The sequence below is a fragment of the Cladophialophora immunda genome, assembly GCF_000835495.1.
Source record: "Cladophialophora immunda strain CBS 83496 unplaced genomic scaffold supercont1.2, whole genome shotgun sequence".
NCBI lineage: Eukaryota > Fungi > Ascomycota > Eurotiomycetes > Chaetothyriales > Herpotrichiellaceae > Cladophialophora > Cladophialophora immunda.
In genome coordinates, this window is record NW_015622542.1 from 4620919 (window position 1) to 4638468 (window position 17550).

At 54.1% G+C, this 17550-nt stretch overlaps 8 protein-coding genes across 8 annotated transcripts; 5 read left to right on the forward strand and 3 right to left on the reverse strand.

Annotated features, from left to right (window-relative positions):
• Nucleotides 1-687: 687 nt before the first annotated feature.
• PV07_03867 (uncharacterized protein) lies at nucleotides 688-2032 on the forward strand (the record flags this gene model as incomplete). Its single annotated transcript, XM_016390627.1, has 3 exons — nucleotides 688-987; nucleotides 1100-1309; nucleotides 1364-2032. Exons 1-3 carry the CDS (start codon nucleotides 844-846, stop codon nucleotides 2030-2032), a joined length of 1023 nt encoding a protein of 340 aa, XP_016252529.1. The 5' UTR covers nucleotides 688-843.
• Nucleotides 2033-2383: 351 nt separating this feature from the next.
• PV07_03868 (uncharacterized protein) lies at nucleotides 2384-4570 on the forward strand. Its single transcript, XM_016390628.1, has 2 exons — nucleotides 2384-2883; nucleotides 3008-4570. The coding sequence occupies exons 1-2, from the start codon at nucleotides 2502-2504 to the stop codon at nucleotides 4375-4377; spliced, it is 1752 nt and encodes a 583-aa protein (XP_016252530.1). The 5' UTR covers nucleotides 2384-2501; the 3' UTR covers nucleotides 4378-4570.
• Nucleotides 4451-7376, reverse strand: PV07_03869 (uncharacterized protein). The gene has a single exon (XM_016390629.1). It carries the CDS (start codon nucleotides 7242-7244, stop codon nucleotides 4818-4820), a length of 2427 nt encoding a protein of 808 aa, XP_016252531.1. The 5' UTR covers nucleotides 7245-7376; the 3' UTR covers nucleotides 4451-4817.
• A 688-nt stretch (nucleotides 7377-8064) lies between these two features.
• PV07_03870 (uncharacterized protein) lies at nucleotides 8065-9853 on the reverse strand. Its single transcript, XM_016390630.1, has 6 exons — nucleotides 9547-9853; nucleotides 9363-9486; nucleotides 9281-9310; nucleotides 9129-9225; nucleotides 8603-9066; nucleotides 8065-8515 (listed from the first exon to the last, which is right to left on the reverse strand). The coding sequence occupies exons 1-6, from the start codon at nucleotides 9769-9771 to the stop codon at nucleotides 8211-8213; spliced, it is 1245 nt and encodes a 414-aa protein (XP_016252532.1). The 5' UTR covers nucleotides 9772-9853; the 3' UTR covers nucleotides 8065-8210.
• A 637-nt stretch (nucleotides 9854-10490) lies between these two features.
• On the forward strand, nucleotides 10491-12099 carry PV07_03871 (uncharacterized protein). Its single transcript, XM_016390631.1, has 8 exons — nucleotides 10491-10650; nucleotides 10708-10742; nucleotides 10809-10897; nucleotides 10957-11100; nucleotides 11170-11251; nucleotides 11311-11451; nucleotides 11514-11936; nucleotides 12001-12099. Exons 1-8 carry the CDS (start codon nucleotides 10582-10584, stop codon nucleotides 12035-12037), a joined length of 1020 nt encoding a protein of 339 aa, XP_016252533.1. The 5' UTR covers nucleotides 10491-10581; the 3' UTR covers nucleotides 12038-12099.
• Nucleotides 12100-12545: 446 nt separating this feature from the next.
• PV07_03872 (uncharacterized protein) lies at nucleotides 12546-12887 on the forward strand (the record flags this gene model as incomplete). Its single annotated transcript, XM_016390632.1, has 2 exons — nucleotides 12546-12614; nucleotides 12678-12887. The coding sequence occupies 2 exons, from the start codon at nucleotides 12546-12548 to the stop codon at nucleotides 12885-12887; spliced, it is 279 nt and encodes a 92-aa protein (XP_016252534.1).
• Nucleotides 12888-13092: 205 nt separating this feature from the next.
• PV07_03873 (uncharacterized protein) lies at nucleotides 13093-15856 on the forward strand (the record flags this gene model as incomplete). The annotated part of the gene is made up of 3 exons (XM_016390633.1): nucleotides 13093-13249; nucleotides 13936-15008; nucleotides 15058-15856. 3 exons carry the CDS (start codon nucleotides 13093-13095, stop codon nucleotides 15595-15597), a joined length of 1770 nt encoding a protein of 589 aa, XP_016252535.1. The 3' UTR covers nucleotides 15598-15856.
• Nucleotides 15857-16011: 155 nt separating this feature from the next.
• Nucleotides 16012-16586, reverse strand: PV07_03874 (uncharacterized protein; the record flags this gene model as incomplete). The annotated part of the gene is made up of 2 exons (XM_016390634.1): nucleotides 16012-16068; nucleotides 16140-16586. 2 exons carry the CDS (start codon nucleotides 16584-16586, stop codon nucleotides 16012-16014), a joined length of 504 nt encoding a protein of 167 aa, XP_016252536.1.
• Nucleotides 16587-17550: the final 964 nt, after the last annotated feature.

The following is a 17550-nucleotide window of genomic DNA, read 5'->3' on the forward strand; positions in this document are numbered from 1 at the left end:
ACACCGATGAGACTGCAGGAGGTCATCTGCTTCTGTCCCCGCGTGCACGAGTGACAATCTCTCAGAGAACATCGGTGAGTGATCCGGTGCGATGAAGGCCGAGCAGTCTGCCCTGTCTTCGTCTTGACCTCGTGCTTGCAGCAGTCTCGCTCTCTCCTCCACTCAGCTTGTGAGCAGCATTGACCAATCTCGTGGACTTTGTTGCACCGTCGTAGGACAAGGGGGTGAAGTACTACGAGCTGTTACCGACCCCCGCAAATCGCTGCTCCTCTCCACAAATATGGGGGATGAGCCCCTTTTCCCACCCAGCCTCGGTATCTCCATCACCCCGCGGGGGGAGGGGGCACTGGGGGGAGGCAGTTATACAACAACATCTCCAAACTGACTCGACTGCAGCTGCTGTGTCTGGCAGCAATTGGTTCCGGATACCCGCGTTGCCGTCCAGCCAAGGGAAAAAAAAACCCCCTTTGTCTCCTGACTCTGGCTATTGTTATGAAAATACCGATATATATCTTATCATACTACCTGCTGACGGGCTGCTGCTGCTGCGTGTGCGGGAAACTCCGAGATATCTTCGTTGTCGAGGAAGCCGCTTATCTCTCGTTGGCCTCGCTTTGCTCCCGCGGGGGCGGCATTAATTGACGGTTCATCATCTTCTTTGACAAGCTCGTCCAGGACTGTCCTCACAGAGGGTGGTAACTCTACTGCAATTGAATCCGGACGTAGAAGCCACGACGCCCTTAAGGCGACAAGCTGCACTTGGGATCATCCTGCCCGGAGGACCGACTATACGAGCATCGACCCTGCATCATCACCCTTGACTCTGTGTTGCAACCATCCACCATGCCTCACGCGACAGACTCCGAGTACCACCATATCACGGTTAAGCAGCTCGCGCCAACATTTGCGGCTGAGGTCACTGGTGTGGATTTCTCCAAGCCCGTCGAGAAGCAGGTCTTTGATGAGATCCGCCGCGCCATCGTCGACGTAAGTCCGTTGTATTGTCTTGTCATCTGAATAGCCTTTATATTGCCGCTTTTCAACATCGATGATAATTCCCCTACCTTTCACGTTCTGCAAACTAACATAATCTCGGCAGTATGGAGTGCTTGTCTTCCGCAATGCTGGTCTCGATGATGCCCGACACGTCGCCTTCTCTGCCCTCTTCGGTGAACTAGACGACGTCAAGCCATACCTCACTCTCGGTCGCAAGAATCGATTCCCCTTTGATGAGCTGTTTGACGTTTCTAACCAAGAGGACGACGGACAGCTTGTTAAAATCGGAAGTCAACGCCATCACATGGGTCTGGTAAGCAAGAGTGACCTCCTCAATGTCCAGAAACAGCTGACTCACCTGGATCAGGGCAACTCGATATTCCATGTGGACTCAAGTTTCAACCCCCGACGAGCCGGCTACAGTCTGCTTCGCGCCCATCAACTTCCGCCTAGGGGTCACGGCGGTAACACTGACTTTGCCGACACGAGAACCGCCTTCGACGAGTTGCCCGAAGATCTGCGCAAGGACCTGCTAGAAAACGAGTACATCGGCGCTCACAGCCTGATGCATTCCCGGAAGAAGGCCGCCCCCAAGGACAGCCCGTGGCTCAAGGACGTCAACCCGGAAGAATTCCCCTTTGGACGCCACGACGTGGTCCAGACGCACCGGCCCAGCGGCCGCCAGAACCTCTACATTGCCAACCACATGCATCACCTGGAGTACAAGACGCCCAAGTCCGCCGACTTTGTGCCCACCCCGAAGCAGCCGTTCGAACGGGTGCCCGAATCCCAGGGGACCGCACTCATCGAGAGACTGCTCGCCCACGCCGCGCAGCCCCGGTACCTCGTCAGCGTCGAGTGGGAGAACGAGGGCGACCTGGTCGTCTGGGACAATACCTGTGTCATGCACAAGGCGGGCGAGGGCACTTTCATGGAGAAATACGCCCGCGACATGAGGAGGTGTACCGTGCACGACGGCAGTGTGGATGCTTGGGGCCACAATGAGCGGACGACCAAGAGGATGGGGCTGCCGTAGAGATGGATATACTGTCTTTGTGTTGATTGCTGATGTAGTTGGTTAGCGCCTTTGCCTGAATAAGATCACTGCTACCATCTCACGCTTTCAGAGCATTAGTAGGAGCACCGTATACTTATCTACTCGTACTGATATCCTCCCACCTGGATACTTCTCACGTTTATCAAGCTGCCGACCCGTCCCAAACAAGCATCCTTGCCCTTCTCCACTCGGCATCCAGATCAATACCCGAGCGAGAGCGGAAAACACCCGGATCTGCCAATCAGGCCCCTTCCCCACCGCGGCCTCCATCGAAGTACCGAGTACCAGCAATGGCGTTTCCTCCGCACTCGGCGAGTCGATCTGTTCGCGGGTGACTTTGTTGACTTAGCTCTGAAACTTCTCTGTCCAGTAGAGCCTGACGGCGCGAGTGTGAAAGGCTAGAGAGAGCGAGAAAGAAGAAAGGAAGAAGAAAAGCGTGCTGCCGCTCATGTCGCTCCTAGTGGAGAGCGCGAGCTCGCGAAGGGCTATTGTACGGGGCTTCGCGTCGTCGTCATCATCGTTATCATCATCATCATCATTGTCGCGGACACACGAAACTGCTGGGTTGCGGAGAATTGGCGTTTTATCGTTGTCGTCGCCCTTGGCATCTCTTGCTCCGAGGAGACAGCTGAAGAAGCGATGTTTCAGCGCCCAATCGAGTCGAAGAGAGCAGCAGCGACAAGATGCCGCCTCACGGCAAAGACCCCAACAAGCTCCCGTCATCGACAGAGCGGCGTCCAAAGTCTTCAAGAGCGCCGACGATGCCATCGCCGACATCCCGGACGGGTCCACCATCCTGAGTGCAGGCTTTGGGCTCTGTGGCGTTGCAGGTGCGTGTACCAGTGTCTAGACGGATTCTCCCAACAGCTCGAACTGCTGCTGTTCTCTTGATCTGTCCGAGGGAGAAGCTCTTGAGTCAAGGTAGAAGCTGACCATCCGGGGCGTCTCCTACAGAAACCCTCATCGACGCTATTAAGAAAAAAGGCACCCGCGATCTGACCGTCGTCTCCAACAACGCGGGAGCGGGCGAGTATGGGCTCGCGAAGCTGACCTCGACGGGCCAGATCTCGCGCATGATCGTGTCCTTCATCGGCAACAACAAGTCGCTCGGCCAGCAGTACCACGACGGCCAGGTGGCGATCGAGCTCTGTCCCCAGGGCACGATCGCCGAGCGCCTGCGCGCCGCGGGGGCGGGCATCCCAGCCTTCTTCACCGCGACGGGGGCGCGCACGCTGATCGAGACGGGCGGCATCCCGCACCGGCTGGGGCCCAAGGACCCGCAGACGGGCAAGCACGGCGTCGTGGAGCCCGGGCGGGCGCGCGAGACGCGCCTCTTCGACGGCCGGACGTACATGATGGAGACGGCGCTGCGCGGGGACGTGGCCATCGTGCGGGCCTGGAAGGCCGACGAGGCCGGCAACTGCGTCTTCCGCACGACCACCAAGGCGTACGGCGTGCTGATGCCCAAGGCCGCCCGCCTGGCCATCGTCGAGGCCGAGCACATCGTCCCCGTCGGCGCCCTCGACCCGGACCACATCGACCTGCCGGGCATCTACATCGACCGCATCTGTCCCGCCACGTCGCCCAAGCACATCGAGAAGCTCGTCCTCGCGTCCACCACGCAGCAGACCACCACCGCCGAGCAGAGCCCCGAGGCCGTCAAGCGCAACCGCATCGCCCGCCGCGCGGCCAAGGAGCTCCACGACGGCTACTACGTCAACCTGGGCGTGGGGATCCCGACGCTGGCCCCATCCTTCCTGCCGGCATCGACCAAGGTGTGGCTGCAGTCGGAGAACGGCATCATCGGGATGGGCCCGTACCCGGCGACGCGCGAGGCCGCGGACGCCGACACGGTCAACGCGGGCAAGGAGGCGGTGACGCTGGTGCCCGGGGCGTCGACGTTCGACTCGGCCGAGTCCTTCGGCATGATCCGCGGCGGGCACGTCGACGTCTCCATCCTCGGCGCCCTCCAGGTCTCGGCCACCGGCGACCTGGCCAACTACATCATCCCGGGCAAGGCCTTCAACGGCATGGGCGGCGCCATGGACCTGGTCAGCAACCCAGACCAGACCCGGATCATCGTCTGCACCTACCACACCGACCGGGACGGCCGGAGCAAGATCGTCGACGTCTGCGACCTGCCCCTGACCGGCAAGGGCGTCGTCAGCATGATCATCACCGAGCTGGCCGTCTTCGAGGTCGACAGGGTCGGCGGCAAGGGCTTGCTCCTGAAGGAGACCGCCGAGGGCGTCACCGTCGATATGGTCAGGGACAAGACCAGTGCGAAGTTCACCGTGGCCGAGGACTTGGGCACAATGGAATGAGCAGGAGGGACAGATAGATATATACACTTTATATATACCCCGACCCGTGCTTCGTCCATTACCATTTTCGTTCAAGCAACAGAGCGAAGCCGCTTTAATTAGGGCACGTAACGGAGCATCGGGTTCGCCCGGCCGACCACGGGAGAGCGTCGAGGGAGCCACGGCAGAGTACGGGGGAGTGCCGGGGGAGCATGCCCGAGCACTGGGTGAGCCACATGGAGCCCTATCCTGATGCCCATCCACAGAAGCTAGTTCAGGCCCCAGGGGGCCCCCTTTATAAACGGGAGCCTCACCGGTACTTGAGGATACCTATTCGCAGAAGTTAGTTATTTGACAGAGAAATCGTCGCTTTGCTGTTTTCCCTAGCCCCTATTTCACCGCCACACACAGCTCACGCGTCAGCAGTTTCCCATCGAAGCCCCCCAGGCGTCCAAGTCCTTTCATGAAATGTACCATTTGTCCTCCGAACTCTTATCGTCTATCTTTGGGACCTGCAATACGACAGCGGGACTGATAAGTTGGTGGTGGTATTCAGCGTTGCGACGTACGACAATCGGTACTTCGAGTCCCTGGACAAGGATCACATCATCACCGACTTGAACTCGATGGAGACAGACTCCCCAACCTTTACGTTTTTTATTACTCGACTTCTTCATATCGCCCATTTCGCCCTCGTCGTCGATGTCTACGGCCGAGAAAAACATTCTGTTTGTTCGCACCAGACTATTGCAGATTGCGATATGAGTGCGAAAGATCTCAGCATTAGACGTCCTGTGCCCTCGCTTGTACACTGTCCCTGGATGGAAGGACAGAAACATTTTCCCTGTCTTCCTCTTCTTGAGAAGTTGCAGCATTGTCGCGGCTGGTTTGGATATATTCCTGCGAAGGAATTTCCAGTATGCTACTTGATTCAGGGGACCGATGTCGTCCGGCAAGTCTGGGTGGTTCCACGAGTCGCTAAGGAGGTCTTTGAGTATCTGCGCTGACCTCTCCTTGAGGATGCACATTATAACGTGGAGATTGTGAAGATGACACGCATCGTCAGTTTCCCGATAAAAGCTCGCTGTTCTTTGGAGACTGAGGCATGTTCGTACCGTCCACAGCTTTTGTCCTTGGACGACGAGCACTTTGTCGTCTGCTTCACTGAGTGGGCGCCAGTGCCTTCCATTAGCTGTATCCGTTGCCACTTTTTGCAGATCTTTGCTTTTGCCAGTGATGAGCGATGGCCTCAACCAAAAGCGTGGAAATTCTGCCGACCAATCCACTACCCATGATGGTTCGCCAGCCACGTTGTGCGTCGCCGCTACCAAGATGATGAGCATCGAGTCTGTGGCTTGGAGGAGGTAGAGAGTTAGAGCGCGGTAGACTTGTCCGATTGGGAGACTGTAATCCGGCATGGGAAGCCTCTGCTGAAGGAGTTCCTCTAGAATTGGGTACAACCCAAACGCCTTGTCCTTGGGATCTGTGGCGTTTCGTGTACAAACAGCGTCAATCAGATCGTGCAGATTGGAATCTTCTTCCTTCTGGCCCTTGGTCAACACTGCGTCTCCGGGTGGGGTCTTCGCAACATATCCAATCTTGGAGTCGATCAACACGAAGGCGGCGAAGCCACTGATCCCCGCGAGAAATAGACCGCAACCTCGAGCGTAGTGAACTAGGCTGCTGATCTTACAGTGCTTAGTATCTGTATGTTCCTGCTGACACTGGCCACCGCTAAAATTGGTGACGTTTTTTTTGTCGGGTGGTTCTGCTGGTCCCAGTTCATCTAGCAAGGACACCATGGTAGACATGAAGACCAAGCCGAGGCCGAGGAAGAAGAAAAGGAGTACTGCAGAAACCAGAGTAAAGACTGTTCCAACAAAACGTTTTATGCCAGAGATGACCTCAAGGAACTGGTGATAGTCTCCCAAGTCGATTCTGAGAAATGGATGATTGTCAGCCTTTTTAGGAGAAGCTGCTGAAAATTCCAGCTGGGCCTGTACATGTTTTCTGGTGAGTGTTATGCGTCTCCAAGCAGTCAGGGTAGGTGAAGTTGACTCGATTCTCGTGTAGTGAAAAGTAGCCAGTTTCATGGCGAGATCAGACCATGAAATGGCGTGGTCGCCACAAACCAGGATTGGATTGTTGGCGAGCATGAGTTCCTGGTATGTCCAGATTCGCTTGATCCATTCTCTGTCCAGGAGCTCAGTTATATCTTCAGCCGAAGCGAAAACCACTCCTGACGTTGTCCGAGTTCGGTACCAAGTCTCTTTTGGCGACCCTGGCTTGACGTAGCTTTTTGGTGGAGGCAGGTGCATATGCGGCATCCAGCGGGTGATGTAGAGCGAGAAGAGCGTGGAAACTGGCGACCAGAATCCAATGTCTCTCTTCTTGTTTGCTAGTCTCATGAAGCCACGCTCGAGCGGTCCATAAGCTTCCAGGTATGACATGGCCCTGTTGGTTCTCTCGTTTCCATCGCCCAGCCAGATGAAGACTTCTGTCGCGCCTCGGTAGATGGCACTCATCAGGCGTATCTGTCTTGATTTCTCGGCTTCGTCATCCTGATTGATGCAAATGGCATCTACCCAGATGGTAAATGACCCTAGGCGTCGCCTCAGATGTTGCAGGGCTGAATGGCAATTGTCGGTCAGATTGACTGGGAAACCTCCACATTTGATATCCCGAGGCTTGGAGGCCTTCACTCCCCAGACGTAGGATAACGCAGAGAAGACCGGATGCTCGTCGAGTTGGGCCACCGTCAAATCTGCCTTTAGAGGTCCCCCATCGTTGTCCGAGGTGGAAGGCGGATGGACAACGAGCAAGCGAATGGATCGATCATCGAGTCCGAGTGGCTTCGAAAGGTAGGGTTCTTTGATCTGAGAGTTCATCTGCGACAAGGTTTGCTCGTTGTATACGGTATCCTGTTCAGTCGAATGCCTTTGTTAAGACGTATTTTGCGGGGCAGGATGGAATTCAGTCTTAGGTATATGTTCCCAATAGCTGCCTTTTTTTGCCTTACCAGCCACCTTTTACCTACCTACGTGGCGTGCCATTGGGGCCAAAATAGGCTGCAATTTCCGGTCTTCGAGCTCACAGCAAAAGTACTCGTAGCAACTCAATGCATGTCTCAGACCACCCGGGCGTTCCCTCACCCAACCAAAGGACATCTGTGTAGTGCACATTCGGCCTCGAACATCGATTCTCTCCGGACCTACCCTACACATATATGCTCCACTAGCAAGGCTGTGCTGTGCCAAGCCACATCCTCGCGGTTATGCTGATTGGCCCATGTCGTTCGACCCAGCAGTGGAAAATGAAACTGATTCTCCGCGCCTTAATATCGCAGCAACCGATCAGCGAACCCTAGGCCCCTCACATGGCTCAAACCGCCCGTCGGTCACCTTTGCGCCGCCACCGATTGCTGCAGGCAGACGTGCCTCGCCGGATCCAACACCCTCACAGGAATTCTGGCCTCTTCGGGCCCAGGTGAACCTCTCCTCAATCTTCGCTTGATGACGAGAAACGGCAAAGCCCCCCCCTTAACATCAACCTGCTCTCGGCTGACCTCCAATCTCAATCAAGATACTTCAAATGCACCTTTTTGGACTCCCTCCAGCCACAAGGCAAAGGAGTTCATCGGGAAGAACATTCCATAGGATGCTACATTATCTCACACATGGAACAGCGAGTAGGTGACTCTACAAGAGAGGGAATTAAGGAGATTCATACTTGATAGTCTTCTGAGGATAGTGTCATACGCGCCTGCTGTATATATTTGGGGGCGGGACCTCGAATCAGGCTGTGGGCCATGTGTCTAGACCAGCGTCCAACTTAACACTTCCCTCTCTGTCTGGTCACACCTTGACGCATTCGATAACCGCAACGTCAGTCGCCAAGCTCTTGTGCACGCCGACCATCTTCAACCCAGCACTCGCTGTCAGGTCATCGAACATCTTCTCGGTCCGCTCCTTGCCACCGAGGTTCATCATGCAGAGATCGGTCCAGGCATTCAGGGCCGTGGGCGGATTGGGCATGACTTGCTCGGTGATTAGGACTCTGGAGTCCGGGGCCATGGCGTCGGCGAGGTGAGAGAGGATGATGCGATCGTTCTCGTCGGACCAGTCATGCATGCAGCGCCGGATGTAGTAGACGAGAGCGCCTGGAAAGGAGGAAAAAAAGGGGGGTTAGACTCGCGGAGGGAAAGGCGAGGTGGGAAGGAAGGAAGAGAAGGGGAGATAGAACTCGCCTTTGACAGGGTTCGGCTGGAAGAAATCATGCGGAATCTTCTTGACCTCTTCAAAACCGGGTTCGTTGGCCTGAATGACTTCCTCAATGACCGGTGCCCGGTCCTGCAACACCAGTCTCTTGGCTGGGATCTCGGGAAACGCAGCCATGATGCGCTTGAGGGCCTGGCCTTTGCCACCGCCGACATCGACGATCAGCGGTCTGTCTTCGGGACCTTCCGTGTTCTTCGCAATCCAGCTGAAATCGTACATGCCCGTCACCGGCAGCACCTCGTCGAGCGTATTCATGCTCTGATTAAAATCGACCAGACGTTTCGAGTCCTTGCTGATGACCTCCCAGAAATTCTTCTCCGGGTCGCCCCAAGCGAACGAGTGGGGATTGTGATTCCCCAACTTGGGTTCTTTCAGACCGTACTTGGTGAAGAATTGCGGCCACTGGACCCATGGGACCATGGCTTCATCGAACCTGGAAACAGAATAGTCCTCAGTGTCACACATCGCACGAAGCGAGGGGGGCGGGAGGTTTACATGATCTGGAAAAAGACCCCTTGGGCGTTTCCAGAGACATAGAGCTTTGAAAGCCGGGAATGTGCGACACGGTCCTCCCCGATTTGATGGAGGAAACCTGTAACGTGTTGAGACGACGAGACTCGAGCGCAGTCATATCCACCCGAACTGACCTGTAGCCACCATCATCCAAGCCATGCGAGCTTGCAGCCGGTCAGTCATGTCTCGGCGAAATGTGCAACCAATCAAGCGTACTGACGAGCGGCACCTCAGCACCGAGACTGGCCGCCAAATCCTCGTAGGAAATGCTTCCTTCCAACGGAATCTTGTCAAATGCTTTCATCTTCATAAACATCCGAATCGCCCCCATCTCGGCCATCTGGAGCAAGTCTCAGTTGGGCATGGTCCAGGGTGTATAGGGAGGGACCAAAACACTCACGTGTGTCGAGAATTCATATGGCGTCTCACCAGGCTCCCGGACGACGTTGATGATCTGCCGGGCCGCATTGGTCATTCGTTGACGCAGCAGCAGACCTTGTTGCCCCGAGGGGTCCTTGTAGTCCTTGGAGGTCTCATAAATCTGATTGGTCAGGGCGTTGAGAGACTCAACGAGCTCACTTGCGGCGACATCCAAAGCGGGCGGGTCGTTTCCTTGGGAGCTCATTGTAGCAGACCACGAGACGGGCGGAAAGCTGAATAACTTTTTCCAGGGGTTCAATCGATGCCTGAATAAAAGACCGTCATAGCAGATGACAAGGTTTCTACTTTCGATGAGGGGGATCGAAACCCCTCGATAAGATCCTTCTGCCCCTCACAAGGCCAGCACGATTACGCGGGAGTTGCAATCAGACCTCTTCCATGGACCATGACACCCATGAGCGCGGCATGTGAAGGGAAGATGGGGACTGGCTCGGATTGTAGACAACAAAGCACGTTGATATGCACGTTTGCGCAGTTAGGTGCGGCGCTTCGGACGCAAGACTGGCGTCCGCGACTCCGCGCTCCCCTTAGCTTGGCGGGAGGTGACTGGCATTGGGAAGTGTATGTTGGCAACCGTCTCGATTGAGCTGGTTGCAGATACGAGGGTGTTTTGGTTGCATCGTGGCCCTCTGTCAATTGGAGTCGCCAAAAAAGAGTTGGACGACTCAGCCTAAGTATTCGCCATTCTCGGCCGCTATCGGCACGGCTCTCGGGTTGGCAGTGCCGGTAGTCTCAGCCCACTGCCCCATACACCAGATCCCAGCCTCAGCCAGCTTTCTCAGTTGCTTCTTCAGGTGTGTGCTCTCACTGGCGGACCGGAGAGACTCCCCCCGTCAAAAGTACTCCCCCACTCACCAGGAAGCGTCACCCCAAGCGCCGACTACACAGCGTCCGTGGTTTCCGCCTAGATTAAGTTTCAAATAACTCAATGGTTCGCAAGACGATGGTTGTTCCATATGAGACAACATCATGATAAAATAGAGACGACGAAACAATGACAGACACACCACCGGACAACAATAATCAGAACCAGCAGATCACGCAGGCGGCCATAGAGCCAGACGTAAGTTCGATCCATGCTCTGCTCCAGGAGTTTTTGCTGAACCGCGCGATATTGCAGTCGCCGCCGGAAGACGAAGGTTTTGCAGAATCGAGGTGATTTGGCCGAGCCAGCCTTCAATCTCCCATATCATATCGCTGACGGAAAAAACCCTTCAAAAGCACGTCTAGTTACTGTACCTCGATCCGGTCGGAGATCAGGAACGGGCGGATTGAGAATGGTCGTGTATATGCCGCGTACGGACGAAATGGTAATATGCATATTAGTCCCCAACTCCCCTTCCGAAGACTTTTTAACGTGGATTATTAGAATATGGCTTGCCCGTTGACGATTACGAGCTGGACCGGATCGACATGAACCACGAAAAGTACACTCTGCTGCAGAACAACAAGCTATTTCTTGCCCCGTTGCCTCCGAATCCCCAGAAGATGTTAGATATTGGCACCGGCACAGGTACTTACTTCTAACTTGCAATCCACGAAACCCGAAGCTCGAGAAGAGAGGTTCTGACACAGTAGTAAGGAATCTTTGCCATCTACCTCGCCGACATGTTCCCGTCGGCCATAGTCCTCGGAACGGATATTTCGCCCATCCAACCCCCATGGTTAGCGTTTTTCCTGGTTCAATCGAAGAGGTTCAAAGAGGCTGATGAGAAACAAATAGGGTCCCTCCCAATTGCCAGTTCGAAATTGATGATGCAGAAGAAGATTGGCTGTATCCCGAAAACTCATTCGATTATATCCATGGCCGAGATCTCTACCACTCGATTCGCGATTGGCCCAGGCTCATCGGGCAGGCGTACAGGTGAGCAGCAGTTCCAAAGCAAACCCGAAAAAGCGGCCTAAACTAATTAACACCGGTTCCAGCCACCTCAAGCCGGGAGGGTACCTCGAACTTGCCTGCGTGTGGCCAGTGCCCAAGAGCGATGACGGCACCTTGCCCAAGGAAGGATCAGCGTACGTCGAGGTGTGCGACACGTTCCAAGAGATCGCGGCTCGGATCGGGGCCGCGCCTGACGCTCCTTGGAGCTACAGGTCGTGGATGGCCGAGGCCGGTTTCCAGAACATCCACGAGCACATCTTCAAAATCCCCACCTCTCCGTGGGCTCGGGATCCGAGGTTAAAGAAGGTCGGTGCGTTGGAGCTGGTGAATGTCATGGAAGGCGCGCAGGCATTCTTGCTTCGGGGCTATACAGCGAACCTGGGCAAAACGCGAGAGGAATTGGAGGTCTTGCTGGCGCAGATGAGGAAGGAGCTTGTGAACCAACGGTTTCACAGCTATGTTTCATTGTAGGGAAAACCCCCGTTCCTTCCCCCGGTGTGGAAAGGATCCAAAAGCTAATCCGATCTCTAGCGTTGTCGTATACGGGCAGAAGCCGGAGGCGTCATGACCGCGGTATGGTAGGGCAACGGAACTTGTACCGCAGGATTTGACTAGGTAGTCAATGGACGCTGTTATGACTTTACTAACTAAAGCAATAGTTGCGACAGCAACACAACCGCCTAGGAGGAACTCATTTTTAGGATCCTTTATTACTGGCCGACACAATGTAGCTGTTCGAGGGAGAGAAAAGAACAAATAGTATGGAGGGAGATGTGCGCTCGAGGCACATGAACGAATCAACAAGATGACAACGAGGTCAGCTAGCTATAGGCCACCCTGTGATCCTATAAAATCTGTCCACCTCGACTCATGTTCGAGCAAACAGAGCTCTCATATTGTCAAGGTATGGCATTGTCCTTCTGGGCACGCCCCAACAGGGAAGTAAGGTGGCTTCTCTAGCAAAGAGAGGGGCCCGCGCTGCGTCTGTCTTCATCACAACGAAAACATCCATACTCTCTAGCATTGAGGAAGATTCTTCTTGGTTGGATGACCAATCGACAGATTTTCTTCCCTTGATGGAGCGTTTTGAGATGGTATTCTGCTACGAAGAATATGATACAGTAATTCTAGGCAAACATATGTTGGTGAGTGGTCGTGGGGAGATACGACTCTAGACGTACGTGAGCAATTATACTAAGTGAATCCAGATTGTGCCCCAGCACTCAGCAGCATTACCAGGCGCAGCGGACGTACAAGTCATCTCTATCCCCAGTAATCACAGTAACATGGCCAAGTTCCTGTCAGAGAACGACTCGGGGTTCAAATCAGTGTACAGAAGTCTTCAGTCAATGCGGGCAAAGGCGAATGCAAAAGTGCAAGACAATTGGTGGCGGTGGGAGTATTCCAACAGTCAGTAGTGACATCGACTTCTTCTAGGATGAGCCCCATGGGGTGCCAAGATAGTGCCAGAAATCCATGAGAAGATCAAAATAAGAAAAGTCTCTGCCTTTGTTGGTTGTAAAGTCTATGTACCGAGACAGTTTCGACCAGGGGGTCCAGATTCGGAACCCGAATCGATGATCGCTTTCATCCATGCGAGCTGGACGAAAAGAGGCGACGACGATGCCTTCAGCCTTCATTCTTTGGGGCATGGGCGGCATTGGCAAGACACAACTCGCTTTCCACTACGCTCAAGAACAGTCCGGCTATTATGGTTCTCAGCTGTGGATCGACGGCACAACAGAACGGACTCTTTCCAGTGGTTACAAAGAGATCGCGAGTGAGCTTGTCCTAAAAAGGGGTAACGGAGCACCGGGGGAGCAGCGCGCCCGAGCACTGGGCGAGCCATAGGGAGCGCTGTGTGACACCCGTTCGCAGCAGTCAGTTTGGACTTGGGGTCCCCTTTGGGGCCTCGGCCACAGTTGCCCAGCTGTGAACCCTCATTCATTGCAGCCAAGCCTGGCCGTAGAGGAGTTAGGGGCGTTAATCTATTAGACATGATCTCGGTTACAATCCCCCTTCTTGACACTTGATCGGCTCAGTAAGATTCGGTGGCGATAAGCTTGACTGGACTTAGCTGTAGCCTTTACGCTTGTCTCTTCAAGGCTTGTTTATCACGCTTAAGGAGCTTCTGTGCGCTCTCTCTTGAACGCCATCCAATTCTTCCCAAGCCACGCCTGGACCGGCACAAGCTGGATCGTCGCAGGCGTTCACGGGGTACAACGGCTTTGATCAGCAACGATGGGCGATTCCTAACGACGACCGACAGCATGCTTCTCCCCAGGTTTGTGTCATATATTCACGCGTTCGGTGTGCCCACTCTTTACGTACTCCTTCCTACTGTCAGATTGTGAACAGAACACTCCTTGTTGGTCATTTTCCGTCACTCACCTAAGCCACTCATTATAAGAGCAATGCACTCTTTCACTTCACTCACTTCCTGCATCGCACTAATCTCATTATTAGCGGAACGCTCTTCAGCCGATTGGGCAGGCGAAGGACAATGCACAATCGTTACTGAAACAGTTTCCGGTCAATGGACGTGGATACCGCAAGATTCAGCACCGTCAGAGGGAGCAAATGGTCACGACTGGAACGGCCACACGTCGGTCAATGCAACACTCACCGACAAACCACCCTCTTTACCACATACTCATGGTAGTCCGAAAGCTGCACAGACCGAAGGCCTAACAGGACAAGACTGGCCACATCCATCTGGTCTCGCAACTGGAACGTCGGTAACAGCTGCTTCAGATACCACCGATATCGAAACAGAGTCACCTTTTGCATGGGAAGATTGGTCGACACCAGCTGACCCAGCGTCTACAAGTGCCGAGACCTGGGATGACTGGTTCTCCCCCAGTGATGCAGCTTATACAAGGACGGAAACATGGGGCGACTGGAGCACCAGTGTCGAAAGCTTAGGATCAAGAACCAAACCTGCCATGCCTCTTCATTCGACTACACACAGCAGCAGCCTTAACCATTTTTTGACCACCCGAACGCGCACAAATTCCGGCGCACGTTCTTCCCATACAGGCTCGGAGAGTTGGACAAGTACTTGGACGACCACGGTCACTGTAGAGATATCCACTCCCACACCTTCGACAAGAAGTACGCCGTCGCAGCCCTCGAACAGCTATTCCCACTCAGGACACTCAACGTCTAATAGCCCCGCGCCATCTTATGTGCACACGAGGACGTACTCGACGTCGACAAGTTCTAGGCCGAGAAGCTCCAGTTTTTCAACCAGTTCCACAACCTCGAGCTCGCCGACTTCTTCGACTCCCCGCTCTACGTCTCCCAGCAGCTCTAGCAGCTCCAGCTCTACGACCAGCGTCAGCACCACGTCTAGCTCCACCACTCCAAGCAGTTCCACGACCACGACCACTTCTTCGACAACCACCACCACTACACCTACGATTACCACGACGACTCCTAGCTCAACGACCACAACGTCTACGACCCCAACCACAAGTAGCACTCTATCGACCACGACATTCACTACTACCTCAACTACTACCTCCTCAACTCTATCAGTAAGCCTCCTATTTCTTTTCTGCGATATTCTAAGCTAACTTGAGTCAGACAACAACTACCACAACAACCACCCCAGAAATCTTCCCTATCCGACCAACTGGCCCTTGTGGTCCCTATGTCGGCGGGATATGCTGCGACGAACCCCCTTGCCCTGACTGCGTCTCCGATGGCGACCTATGTGTCCTGGATTCCGAATGCTGCAATGTCGGGTCGACCTGTGAAAATGGCAATGCAGATGGCTACGGCACATGTCTCCCACCTACTCCCACACCCCCGCAGACGACTGGTGCTTGTCCCACGGGTGTCCAAGCGGGCCCAACGACCGCAGCAGGATCTCGGGGCTGCACCTACGACGTCCTCTGTGGCAGGTCCATCACAGCGCTGGCGGCCTATGCCGACACCGTATCCACCGACTTTGACGCCTGCCTGACATTCTGCGACGACAATGCTTGCTACGCACTGGAATATCACGAAGACACTGGCGTATGCATCCTATATGACAGCAGCTCTCAGGCGACGGCTACAAAGGCGAGTGGCACCGACGAGGCGGCCACGCTTGTCTCGTGTGGGCCGGCAGAAACCAGTTGAAACCTCAACTTTACTCACCACTTCACGCCATCAGCCAGCTGCGATGTGACTGCGCCAAAGACCTCTTGAATGCCCTCGTTTGAGCAGCGGCGAATACACCCATAGACTTCTTTCAACACTGCTCCCATGAAACGATTACATAACAAGCAACACAGCTTCTGACTGCCTGGCTCTGACACCTGGAGGGATACCCCTCCGCCTCCTGGGATAGTGTGATATCTTTGTTCTTAGCTTTTCGTTCGAAAGTGAAAGTCGTCAGCTGTTCTGGTTAAACAAGGCTCCCCTCTTCAAGACTCTGGCTAAAAAAAAAAACATGTCTCACTATTTCTATCCGGAGAGAACGAATAATACGATCATCTCGAGAGAAGGAAGGTTGAGTTCGGAATATATGGCTGCAAATAAAGAGTACGGCGGCTACCCAGCAGCACCGCCCGGGGGATTGTTCGCAAAATTGACAACGCTATTAATCTCCTAAAGGGGATGAAATGTTAACATCCCTTTTTTCCACCCTGAAGTCCGGTCAGGGGAATTTCGAAACTTACCGCTTGGCTTTTCCCTTGCCTCTGAAGACTGCTTACCAGCTGACTATTGACTGTTTTCTCGATCTGGGCGTCCGACTGAGGAGATGTTGATGCCTGATTTCCCCCTGTGGGCTGAGGGTGTGACTGCGACTGTTGGATATGGGAGTCAGGTCGAGGCCACGGTGTTTTGGAAGAATGATTCGCGCTCATTCCATTCGAGCCTGTCCCTCCACCTGAAGAAGCTGAATGACCTTGCGCTCCCATATGCTGGCTTCCATCTGCCGCCCCTTGAGCGCCATGGTACTGATGCATTTGCTCGTCGTCCTCGTACCCACCTTGTCCGTCGTGCATGTACATCTCATCCTCTTCCAGCGGGGTTTCATAGTAATCCTCCTCGCCCATCTGTTCCTCTTCGTCCGGATTCTCCATGTACTCGTGCTCATCCTGCGTGTTCTCGTCCCACTCCATCTCGAGACTTTCCTCTCCTTTGGTGTTGTGGAGCTTCGTATACTGCTTTTCTGAGACAATTAACAATCCTTTCCCTTCGTCAAGGTCATGTAAGGGAGATCTGAACAGTGAACAGGCCCCTTTCTATGCAGGAAATCACTCTGCGGTCTTGTGAGGTGATCTGTAGGTATATAAGACTTGATTTAACCAGTATCACCGGCTTCCGGACAATATCCGGAAATGCAACCACGTCAGCACCGTAAGTCGGATATATATATAGGAATGTATGCACTTTCGCGGGAGCTAATGGAGGGCGTGTAATCAGTATGTATAACAGCGGCCCGTCAGCGGCAACGAGGAATTCGAACGATATGGGGGAAATGTTCTGAGCGGAAGCTTCATGCCCCAAGCAAACGTTTCGCGACGAACGAATCATCCCAACCGCATCGAGTTTTCCTTCACCCTCCCTCATGTAGTCAGCTAAGGCTCTTCGAGGAAGTGATTTTGACGAGTAAGGCCGAGGAAATGGCGAGCTCCTTTAATCACAAATAGTTTATTTGCATCATATGTTCGATGTGGGCGTGTGATGGTGCTATCACAAACTAGATAGCTTATGTTGTCCTCAAAAATATGGCCAGGAAATTCTGCCACAGCCCCCTTGGGTAACCGTAATAATCCAGTTAGGGCCAGGCACCCTCAGAGAAAAGGGATGACAAGCAATAGGGTCCATGTCGAGGTTGCCAGGAAGTTTCGAAAGCAGCAACGGTGAGTTGTAGTCGTTACCCAAGAACTACGCAATAGTTGCAGCGCTGCCCTAGATAAGGCTCCCTCTTTGGAATGCTAGGAGATATTATGTTCCGTTAATTTTGCAGGGAACTATCTCGCTGCTGAACATTCCTAGATGAAGCACGTGTCCACCCTGAAGAGTGTTGTAGCCCATCTTTCTGCGCCTGCACCTTACAGAATTCGATATTAGCATACCCTC

Coding starts and splice junctions, on each gene's coding strand:
- PV07_03870 (XM_016390630.1), bottom strand. CDS start 9,771: ATGAGCTCCCAAGGAAACGACCCGCCCGCTTTGGATGTCGCCGCAAGT. Junction 9,226..9,280: donor TTGGATGATGGTGGCTACAG/GTCAGTTCGGGT, acceptor AACACGTTACAG/GTTTCCTCCATCAAATCGGG. Junction 9,067..9,128: donor GGGGTCTTTTTCCAGATCAT/GTAAACCTCCCG, acceptor TTCTGTTTCCAG/GTTCGATGAAGCCATGGTCC.
- PV07_03868 (XM_016390628.1), top strand. CDS start 2,502: ATGTCGCTCCTAGTGGAGAGCGCGAGCTCGCGAAGGGCTATTGTACGG. Junction 2,884..3,007: donor TGGGCTCTGTGGCGTTGCAG/GTGCGTGTACCA, acceptor CGTCTCCTACAG/AAACCCTCATCGACGCTATT.
- PV07_03871 (XM_016390631.1), top strand. CDS start 10,582: ATGACAGACACACCACCGGACAACAATAATCAGAACCAGCAGATCACG. Junction 10,651..10,707: donor AGGCGGCCATAGAGCCAGAC/GTAAGTTCGATC, acceptor GCGATATTGCAG/TCGCCGCCGGAAGACGAAGG. Junction 11,101..11,169: donor AGATATTGGCACCGGCACAG/GTACTTACTTCT, acceptor CACAGTAGTAAG/GAATCTTTGCCATCTACCTC.
- PV07_03869 (XM_016390629.1), bottom strand. CDS start 7,244: ATGAACTCTCAGATCAAAGAACCCTACCTTTCGAAGCCACTCGGACTC.